This window comes from Anopheles arabiensis, chromosome 3, assembly GCF_016920715.1.
Source record: "Anopheles arabiensis isolate DONGOLA chromosome 3, AaraD3, whole genome shotgun sequence".
Classification (NCBI taxonomy): Eukaryota; Metazoa; Arthropoda; class Insecta; order Diptera; family Culicidae; genus Anopheles; species Anopheles arabiensis.
In genome coordinates, this window is record NC_053518.1 from 5,211,555 (window position 1) to 5,223,051 (window position 11,497).

The 11,497-nt window shown below is 38.9% G+C and overlaps 1 protein-coding gene across 1 annotated transcript; it reads right to left on the reverse strand.

The window, feature by feature from the left end:
• Positions 1-8,622: 8,622 nt before the first annotated feature.
• LOC120903174 (DET1- and DDB1-associated protein 1) lies at positions 8,623-10,809 on the reverse strand. Its single transcript, XM_040312429.1, has 4 exons — positions 10,455-10,809; positions 10,077-10,215; positions 9,940-10,001; positions 8,623-9,875 (listed from the first exon to the last, which is right to left on the reverse strand). Exons 1-4 carry the CDS (start codon positions 10,455-10,457, stop codon positions 9,783-9,785), a joined length of 297 nt encoding a protein of 98 aa, XP_040168363.1. The 5' UTR covers positions 10,458-10,809; the 3' UTR covers positions 8,623-9,782.
• Between the last annotated feature and the right edge of the window lie 688 nt (positions 10,810-11,497).

Here is an 11,497-nt window from a genome sequence, read left to right on the forward strand (position 1 = left end):
CACGTTTATGATGATCATGTTGCCTCGGTCCGTCTGAGCATACGACACCACACCTGGTCGTGGGAACCTGCTTCCAGTGGAGTTCCCGTTGGAACCTGACTCCGCGCGTGGAGTAACATCGATGGCTCGCTTGCGACCGTTTTCTTACTCAGCACCTGTATCATAGCGCGTAGCGCATGTGTACATAACTCCTCCCTCCTTAAACGTCGAGCGTCCTCGATCGACTTACCGACGTTTGCAGTGGGATGATGTTGTGAATAGCTTCGGTAGACATTTTCTTCTCTGCATGTTTGGTTTTGTGTTTGTAGATGCAAAATGCAGTTATAAGAAAGCCTGTTAGAACAACAATTAATATCCCTCCTGCAATTGTATGCGTGCGTAAGCGGAGTGTTATTGTATGGAGTTGATGTATGTTACTAATATGCATTGTGTGCAGATCTTGTATACTTGGCTTGTTTAGAGTTATTTCTGTTTTGCTGCCAGTTAAGGGTAGGAAGTAGTCTTCTTGGTCTAACACATCAATATGCGCAGTAAATGTGCTATTTAAGATTTTTACGGTGCAATTGCCGGTTTCAATTAGTGTGGGTACTGCTATTATTTGGCTGTTTGAACATGAATCAATGACTGGCACTCCAAGGGTGGTATCGATTAGAATGACTCCTGGTTTCATTTCTCGTATTATCGTATGCTCGGAGCTCGTGGTGGTGGTACATTTAAATGGATGATTTCTGATGATATTTGAGATACACTCGTCGTTTAGCGGTTGTGGGTTGTTGCAAATCGAGCACTCTTCGTTAACATTGAAAATGGTGTTTTTATGCTTGGTTACAAATTTTACATCCGTCTATTCTTCTATGTCTTCTACAGTTGTACAATGTTATCAATGTTCAGGATAAGATTTACTTGTTCTATTTCAGTTTTTACGATTATTCATTTGATCTGATCTGATCTTTTATCTGATTATTCATTTGATTTTCGATTTTTTTTTTTTTTTTTAGAGTTTGTGTAATTTTGTTCACTGATTTTTCTATTTCGGAATTAATTCTAACTTGAGCGTTAATGTTGGATATGGTTTTGTTTTCTGAATGTTCTAAATTCTGAATGTTCTAAGTGTTTTCTGATCTGCGGTTTCCTGCATTTATTATGCCTCTCTTTTGTTTTCTAGGTCTTATATTTCCTCATTTTTTTATAAGCTGATAGGATTTTATAGTCTAAGGTGTCCTTAAGATGGTTGGTTAGGCTAATATTATTGGCTAAATTCTGAATATAGTTAAGGTTAGTCTCTATAAATTGTTACTGTTATAAGTTTTGAATTTGTTAAAACTATTATGAGGAAATGAATCATTCCAAATTTCATTTTTAGTTTTTTATAGTATTCAGCTGTGATTTCCGTAAGGATGAGAAAGAATTTAAATGGTATGTTAGGTTTTTCGTTTCCTTTTCAATTTTGATTTATGAATTTTTCTTCCATTTCGGTCTAAAATATTTGTAACTAGGTTATCGAAAACTTTCGTTTCACGATACCTTTCTTCGTGTTTTAAATTATTTCTTTTCCTTTCGAAGATCGTGTCATTGTCTTTGAATAGTTCTGGTTCTTCTCGTGTTTTGTTTAATTTTTCTATGTATTTGGATTTTTTTTCTTTTTGTTTTGTGGCATACACTCTATAAAGTTCCTCTTTTTGTTTAATTCTTTCTTGAAGGTCCTCAGGGATAGGATCTTCGTTTTTGAAGCCGAAAAATAGTTCTTTAGGGGATATGTTTGTTTGAGAGTGTATAGAATCATTGTAAATTGAGACTGCCAAATTAATTTTTGAAGTAGTTGATAAATTTTTGTAGAATCTCGTAGTGAGATTATGTTGTGCAATTCTCTTATTGTTCTATGGACAATTTCAATTGTTCCATTTGAAGAGGATTGACCAACACTTGTATAATGAGATTCTATATTATTTTCTTCAAGAAATTGTTTGATTGTGGTGGATTTAAACGAACATTCTTGGTCCATCACAAGCAAACAAGGTCTTCCAACGTTAGCGAAGAATTGAGTTAGTGCTTTTAGTATATGTATAGCGTTTCTTGATTGTAAAGGAATCGCCATGGTTAGTCTTGAGAACTTATCGCAAAGGGTTAGAAAATGTTTATCACTAATTATAAAGATGTCCATATGAACGATTTCCAAAGGTTTTTTAGGAGTGGCAGTAATTTGATATTTTTGTTTATATGGGCGTCTTTCATATTTAGCTTTTTGACATATTTTGCAAATGTTAATAAATTTAGTAATTTTAGTTTTCATGTTTGGAAAATAATATTTTCTAGCAATATGTAGTTTGGTCTCAATAATTCCTCTATGGTTTGCATTATGTTGTCGTTCAATAATCAAATCTTGATCAATTTCATCAGTTACATCTTCTAAAATTGTTTTTGTCCAAAATAGTTTGATCGATTTTGCGCGAGAGAAATAGTTTTTGTAGATAATTTGTAAGTTTTGTAAGATTTTTTCGCTGCAACAAATGCCAGTAACACATTTGGGAGATGCATATTCTTTGATTATGTTGATCAACATAGCTGGTCCAAAAAGGGGTGTTTTTATTGTTATTCTATGATAATTTCCGAAAAGTGTAATTGCTTCTCGAGAATCATTATTATTTTCTTCTAGTATTATTTGATTTCTAAATTCATTTAGTGGTTTTTCAGTTGCTGGGATGAATTCGTCATCATTAGTATCTGCTGAGTGTTGCGTCATAGTGTTAGTATTGTTAGAGGCAGTATTTGCATTTAATTCGGATGTTAAAGCAGGGTTTTCCGTTATGCGGGATAGTGCATCTGCATTTCCATTAAGAGTACCTTTTTATACTTAATTTCAAATTCGAATTCTTCCAAGGCCAGTTTCCAATGAAGAAGTCTTCTATTTAAATCATTTTTCTGTCTTAGCCAAACAAGAGGTTTGTGGTCAGTTCTTATTTCAAAAACTGTTCCGAAAATGTACGGTCGGAAATGCTTGGTTGCCCAAACAATGGCGAGTAGCTCTTTTTCGGTAGCTGAATAGTTGCACTCTGTTTCGTTAAGCGTTCTAGAAGCGTAAGCGATTGGGTGTTCCTTACCATCTTCGAATTTTTGTGAAAGTACAGCGCCAAGGGCGAAGTCACTAGCGTCTGTTTCTAAAATGAATTTTCTGCTAAAATCAGGATATTTTAAAATAGGATCAGTAGTGAGCATTTGTTTACAATCATTGAAACAATTTATAAATTCGTCATTATGTGTTATTTTAGAACCTTTCTTAAGACATTTTGTGAGAGGTTTGGTCAGTTTTGAAAAATCTTTTATGAATTTTCTGTAATAACCAAGGATTCCTAAGAAGCCTTTAATGTGGGTTGTTGTTTTTGGTATGGGCCAATGCAATATTTTTTCTATTTTGTTTGGATTGGGTTTGATGCCATCTTGAGTTACGATGTGTCCTAAGAATTCACACTCTTTTCTTAAAAATTCACATTTGTCTAATTGAACCTTTAAATTTGATTCAATTAATTTTTTCAACACTTTATTCAAATTGTCCAAATGTTGTTGGAGTGATTTACCAAAAATAATAATATCATCTAGATATACGAGACAGTTTCTTCCTACAAGGTCACCTAAAATATTATTCATGGCTCGTTGAAAAGTAGCAGGTGCGTTTTTCAAGCCAAAGGGCATTCGTATAAACTCGAAGTGTCCTTTTTCTGTGCTAAAAGCTGTTTTTGGTCTATCCTTTTTATCAACTTCAATTTGATGAAAGCCGGATTTTAAATCAAGTGTAGTGAAGTACATGCTTCTACCTAACTTGTCCAAAATTTCTTCTATATTGGGAATAGGGTATCGATCATCGATCGTTTTTTCATTCAATTTTCTATAGTCAACCACGATGCGCCATTTCTCCTTTCCACTTGCATCTGATTTTTTAGGGACTATCCAGATTGGGGATGTCCATGGGGATATAGAATGTTGGATAATACCGTCAGCAATCATTTCTTCGATTTGCCTATTCACTTCTGCTTTATGAATATTGGGGTATCTATAAGTTTTTGTGTGAATGGGTATATCGTCTTTAGTTTTTATTCGATGTCTAATAGCGGTGGTGCATGAAAGTTTTTCTTTTTCTTGATGGATGATGCCTAGATTTTGTTTAAGAATTTCGAAAAGTTTATGTTTTTCTTCTTTGTTTAAATGATCGGTGCGAATTAAATTTTCGAGATTTGCTATGTAATTTTGTGGATGATCATTATATGGGTGTGTGCTCATGTGATTTATTTCGATCATTTTGTCTAATTCATATGTTTTTGCTGGTTTAGTCCAATGAAATGTTAATGTGTCGCCGTAATTCCTGGCAAGAACTTTAGCATATCCTTGTTTTGCTTTATAAACGCCTGAAGGAATTATTGCATCTTTTATTTGAATGTCTTTTGGAAGAAAAATGTTTCCTTTTGTTTGAGAAACAGGAAGCTTTATAATTTGAGAATTATTAGCATTTAATGTAATTGAAGGGGGTTCTAATGTTCTTATTTCTAAGTCGATTGTACGATCGGGTAGAATAAGTTTATGATTTTTTGTATCAATTAGTGTTTCCATATCGGAGAGTGATTCATATCCGAGTATTCCGTCAAAATAATTGTGACATTTGAAAAGGTAAAATTTTAATTTTTTATCTAGAATAGTTATGAATGTGCATTCTTGTGATTTGAACTTACCATTTTTATTTTTTTATGGTGATTGTTTCGCATTTTACTCTTTGAGTTAGTGGAACTAATTCTGGATTTAAAAGTTTTTGTTCGCTCCGCTGTCTACTAAAAGTTTGATGTTTGAGCCATTTAATTTTGTTGTGTAAAAGGGTAGTCCGTTAATTGCGTTTAACTCGGTGGGTTTAAGTTTGCAGTAATTTGAAAATTTACATCTTCTTCATTATCGGTTTCTTCGTCTGAATCGGATTCTTCTGATATTGTTTTTCCGTCATCTTCTTCGGCTGTATGCGAGAAAATTTTGTTTCTCATATTGGACCGTAAGGATTGATCGACATCCATGGGAACAATTTTTGTACGATCTGAAGATGGTTTCATGTTATTGAATGGTCTATTTTCAAGGTGTTTAGGTTGTGAAAATTTATTATCCCTTTTTACATTTTTGTCGACACTAGGATGTTTTTCGAACCCATTATTGGTGTTTGATTTAGTTCTTTCGGCGTTTTGGAATCTGCATAGAAAGGCGTAAGCTGATTCCAAGTCTTCTGGTTGTGCGGTTTGTGCATATCCAAAATATGTTTTGCTCAGACCATTTATGAACGCAGCGAGGCATTCTTGTTCTAAAAACAGGTTAATTGCCTCCCAATGTGAAGCGTATACCGTATTCTGTCTTGCTACTGATTTCATATTGATCAAAATTTCTTTTGTTTTTCTATAGTGAAGGCTCAAAGATTCGTTTTGTTTTAGGTTCCACAGTTGTGTTTGATACGTTGCGATGTTGTTTCGATCGCCATAAACGTTCTGCAAAATATCTGCGACTTCATCAAAAGTAGTAGGGTTTCCGTTCACACAAATAGTATCACGTGCTTTGCCCTCTATCTTATTAATTACGGTCTGTTCGTAGACACTAAATATTTCTGGTGCCACATTGTTTTTGAAGAGGTCTAGTGTTTTTTTTAACTGTTGTTAACCAACCGATTAACTGTTTTTTGTTTCCGTCGAATCCGGGAATGACCCTAATTGGATCCGGGATACGAAAATAGTCAGCACTGCGACTCGAGGTCGTTGGCTGTTGTTGTTGTTGGAAGCGTTGTAAACTATCATTTTCCGCTTGGAGTGTGTTAACGCGTTCCTCTAACGAGCGCATAGATTCAATCAATGCGTGTATATTTTGTTCCATTTTCACTGGAATTTTCTTGTCCCTAGTGAATTTCAAAGAACGAACTTTTGGGAAAGGGGTATATTTTGGCATTCAATTATAAAAATTGTTTGTTGCCTACCGCCTTTTTATTATAAGAGTGGGGAACTTATGCTTTAGGATGTAACTCACCTTTTTTATCCACGTGTCGGGAAATTAGGGTTTTCCGTTACCTGTCCTTTGCTTTGTCCTTCCTTTTCTTCTTTGGTCGCTCGTTGTCCACGGGTTGGGTCAGCGATTGTCCTTCCTTTTCTTCCTTGGTCGCTCGTTGTCCACGGGTTGGGTCAGCGATTGTCCTGCGTTGATTAGTTTACCCAGTAACGCTGGCTGGGGAGTCTTGCCGCTAGCTTTTGTTCGAATGTTCTCTTCCAATTCTAAATAGTTGAAACCAACCGTTCGTGCACTTGTTCTTACACTTTATGAAATAATGAAATTCACGCGATCGTCACGAGTCAACCACGGATCGGGCGATGGAGCAAAGTCCGGGCGATACACAGATTTATTTCCGTTATTTCACTGCACTATACTTGAACACTTGTCACTGAACGTGAATTGGGCCTAGCCGACTGCGCCAATTATGTTTATGATAACCCGGAGTAAGTTTTAAAAAATATTACTGGGGATCTTTATTTGCGAACTGCTAAACTAAGACTGAAGCTAACTTCTGGATTCGGTGGTATTTAGCTAGGCTGGTGTTTTCGGTGCTGCCAGGTTTGCCGGTCACGTTGTCGTCCACGTTTATGATGATCATGTTGCCTCGGTCCGTCTGAGCATACGACACCACACCTGGTCGTGGGAACCTGCTTCCAGTGGAGTTCCCGTTGGAACCTGACTCCGCGCGTGGAGTAACATCGATGGCTCGCTTGCGACCGTTTTCTTACTCAGCACCTGTATCATAGCGCGTAGCGCATGTGTACATAACTATATATTTATATATATATATATATATATATATGTATATGTATATATGTATAATTTATATATTTATATATATATATATATATATATATATATATATATATATATATATATATATATATGTATATATATATATATATATATATACATATAAAATATTTGAATATTTATGTAAAGGTCAAATTTAATGTTTTTCACATAAATTTGTTACACTGCTGAAAACTTTATAGAAAAATATCGCAAAACATTTTCACCATGTAAATAACGTTTATAATTCTTTGAAATAAAAGCAATCAGTATTTTTATACATTTTTAAAAAGTAAATCCAATCCTGTCGTCCCTCCTAAATTTTAACTAAGTTAAATTCAAATTTCAAGAAAGTGAGTAAAGCTGCCTTATAATTGATAACAAATCATCCAATAATGATGTTACGAATGAAATCCAACACCAACGGCAAAAAAGATCAAAATTCAAAACATTACCCTCCTTGAATCTTAGATATAAACGTCTTTAAATGCTTGACAGTTGTATCTCATGATTCTCTCATGAGTGTCGAACGGATTTCGTCGTTCGAAGCCGGTACTCGCCCCGTATGTCTTTTGTTACGCTTCCGAACCGATCATGCTGTCCACCAACCACCCCTCACCGCGCCGAGAGTTCAGTTTCAACTGGGTGTGGGCGTTGTTTTCCACCAGGGCGAATTCGGGCAGGGCAGAGCGACCGCAGAGCGGTGTCCGTTAACCCCTGTGTTGCGCACCGTGTTTCACCGAGGCGGCATTTCTGCCTTACATCTGCTGCGATGGACGGGATGTGTGGCACTGTGTTCACGAAACTTCCACACCAAGCGACCAAGCCGCGGGACAGCGGGAAGAGTACGCGTGCCCGGTTCATCTTTATTTCCAGTTGTTCCAGTGTTGTTCAAGTGGGACTCCGCCGCCTGTAAATGAGAGAAAAGCCGATGCTGGGACTTTTGTGTAATGAGAATATGCAAATAAACTGCTGGTGATTCGAGCTCGCAGGCGATGATCACCACTCCGGTGACGGACGGGCGGCAGAGGATGGTGATTTCCAGCGGAAATCAAACTCTTAAACTCTGAGCGCTCGGTTTCCTTCACGTGCCGCTCGGTTTTAGCGGCAAAGCATTACGTAAGCGACCGCAGCGACCGGGAATGGAAATGGCTTTGTAAAAGGGAAATCGTACTCATCATTCCTTGTCCCACACACTTCACACCACCTTTGCAGCATGTGAGCGGTTACGGCACACTTATCGGCACGAATTCATCGCACCAGCACCGTGCCACACAAACCGAACCACACATGGACTCGCACACATTGGAGATGGAAAGTTTTGGATGGTAGCGACTGTTCGTCCCTGCGCTTCATGCATAAAACCACCCGCGATGCAAATTTGTTCACCGAAAAGTTACTCGAGCTCTGCTTTTGATGTGTACATACACACACAGGATGGCTGTGTCGTTCGTTCGGCTTTCACTTGTCTGCAACTGTGAGTGGGTTGTCCGGTCTGCTTTACAACTGTGGTTGATGAAGTAGGGAAGCATATGAAACACTTTTGTAGGATTAGATATACTTCATCTGCACATTGGATGCAGTTTCAGATTCATTAACAACTTCTACGCGCTTTGAAGTAATGTTCCCTTCAATTTGTAGCATTAATTCCGGGCTTTGCTCTAGACGTTGCAGTACAGAGATAAGGGCGAACAGGGTGTGCTTCACCCACCTCTTAACTTTGAAGTACCAAATTCTTAATTCCATTTCGGTGTAAAGGTAAGCAAAAACGCATTTTTCAGTTTCAGTATAGGGTATCGATGCTTCGAGGTTTTCTTATTTATGAGTTAGCTTCAAGAAGAGCTGCTTGTGATACATACGCCCACTTTTGGAGGTGTTCATCATTCCACACTTTTTCAGCCCGCTCTACTCTACGATCTCTCGATGAAACATTTGTGTTGTGGTGGTTTTGAAAAGGGGTTTTTGTTTTCTAAATAAACCGTTTGCAATTGCAGCATTTGCAGCATTGCGCTTGGCAGCCGGTGGATATTAGCAACTTTTTCTGCTCAAACTTAGCTTTACATAAACAGGACAAAAAAATCCATTCCGGGCATTTTAGGGGGGGACTCTGCTACGGCTACATTTTTTGTTCCTTCTTCTACGCTAAGATATAGATACCCGAGAGGGGAGAAAATGTTTGTGTAATCGCACAAAATGGGTGGTTATTAGCTGTAGGGTTCAGAGTGACAGTTACATCGCTACGAACAAAAGGGGAACGCATCACTTCACAGGGAGGTGGTATGAGGGTGGGTTAGCCTGGAGTGTTATAATATTATCGTTCACTTTCCTACATAATTATGAAACACTTGTAATACAAGGTGACAGACGCTTTGCCTCGTTCTGCGAAGCTGAGAAACCTAGCTTAAATTTGCCGAAATTTAAACTCACACAAAGAAAATGGGACAAACGTTGAAATGTTACGCGAGCCTGCATCAAGGTCCTATAAAATATATATGTGAAAATAATTGGCTGTAGATTTGGTTCTACAATTAACGGCGTTACTACCGTAAATGCTTCATTTTTTGGATTTCTTGATGAATTTGGAGCACTGTTGTTTTGATCTTTTGATATTAAATAATCGAACCTGCAGCGAGCGTGGTGCTGCTTCATGCTTTCCTACGGACACACAACGGAAACTCCATATGGAAATACTCCATCCAGTTTTCCTGCTTGTGAGTGAGACATTCTTGAAGCTATCTTACTACGGGACCTTTGATTTCCTGGCTGATCACCCCACACATATTTTCCCAACAAACGTATGAGACAACCCCACATCTCCCCTCTTCTGCTGTTCCGTTTCTGACCTGACCTGACACCCATGCTTAATTGGTAAATTTCCAGTACGCTAATGTAACGTGTGTTCGCTCCTGGCGCAAATCAGCGCACCGCCCCATCTACGTGTTGTTATTGTCGCGCGTCTCAAGGCGGGGTCTTTTCCGTAGCAGATCGTTAGAAGCATTCTCGAGCTCACGCTTTTTGGGTGGATTCTGCGGAAAAAAAAGTTCATCAGAATGTTTCTTTGTTTCGCGTAGTCGGTTCTTTACAACTTACCTTTTTGTCCCATTGCTGATGTAGGTAGCGGAGCAGAATATTCTTCTTGTCGGTAACTATCACTGTGTGGGACGCGGAAGAGACGGGAACCATTATTCACAGCCAGCCAGCAACACCACCACAATTCCCCCACTTACCCTGCTCCGAAGGTATATCCACCGTCGGGATGTACACGGAGGGCCTTTTCGAGGATGTCTTCACGCCGTTTTCCGTGTTGAACAGGGAAAAGTTTTCCTCATTGTGGCACGGTAGATCCTTCAGAAACTCGGTGATTGACTGCGCACGGAAGCGAAGGGTCGCGGACACACGACGCACACACACACCCGCCGCCGGAGAAAGGGAAGGGAAGAAAGCAACAACGACAACAAAAAGAACAAACCCGTGTAAGCACATTGTGGCGATGAGAGCATGCGTTATTTTTAACGCGATCTGACACAAATCAATGGAGAGCAACTGCAGCCGCCGTGCAGCTGCATCTCGCTGCTGTGGAAATGGAAAAGCGCTGCACACATTACCATGTTGCGTTGTCGCAGGCGACCTGCCGTTGGAGCGCGAGCTTGTTCCTGCTGTTCCTCGGCCGTCAGCACCGTCGCTATCGGCTGCACCGCAGCTACCACCGTCAGCGCCACTGTTGCTGCCGTGCTCGGTGGACGGGACGGGGCAGGTCGTACAGAGCGAAAGGGAGCGTTTCGTGTGCGCGCTGCTGTTCACTGAACCGTGCGTAGAAGATTCTCGTTGTGGGATGGATCTATACTTTCAATATATGCACGAAACCAAACACACAAAAAGTGAATGCACACGGACGTAAAACGCAGAGAAAGACCACACTGTTTGTTGTTGATCTTGCGACGTGAGGTTTCTGCAGCTGTCAAAACCAGTGTGGCCAGATTATTTTGGCAGATTTCGGCAGGAGCACTGTTGAGAACGCAACAATTTAAATTTAATCAATTATTTTAATGATCAATTTCTTGTTAAGCTTTATCCGCCAACGGTGAAATTCAATTTCAAATTTAAATGATTTTCTTTGACGAGCAATTCTCGGAATCCACACAACTGACATTTGCTACTTATTATGAACATTTAATTTATTATGAAATTTTAACGGATAAAATTTTGAATTTAAAACGCATGTATCAATTTTCACGTGCCAGGCAAACAAACGTGCATTTGCGCGATAAGTAACAATTAAGGATAGCGATCCTTGAAACAGCATCCCAAGCGCCACAGATTAAGCTTAAACGACTGAAAAATCAAATATCTGTGATTTTTGGTAGGATAAATGGAAAATTGGTAGTTTTAGGGCGGTCATCTGTGAATCGGTAGGCATATAAAAAATCGGTAGGAATACAGATAAATCGGTATTTCTGGTCACTCTTGCCAAAAACGATGGAACGTCGAGTGACAGCTATGTCGACTGTCAAACAAGGGTACAGTGCGTCTCGGTTGTAGCGCGATATCGACAAGCAGCCGAGTTTTACGGCAATTTCAATATATGGGAACTATTTTACATATTTGTTACGTTTAGTCTGCAGAGTCTACATTGTGTTAATGCAATTAT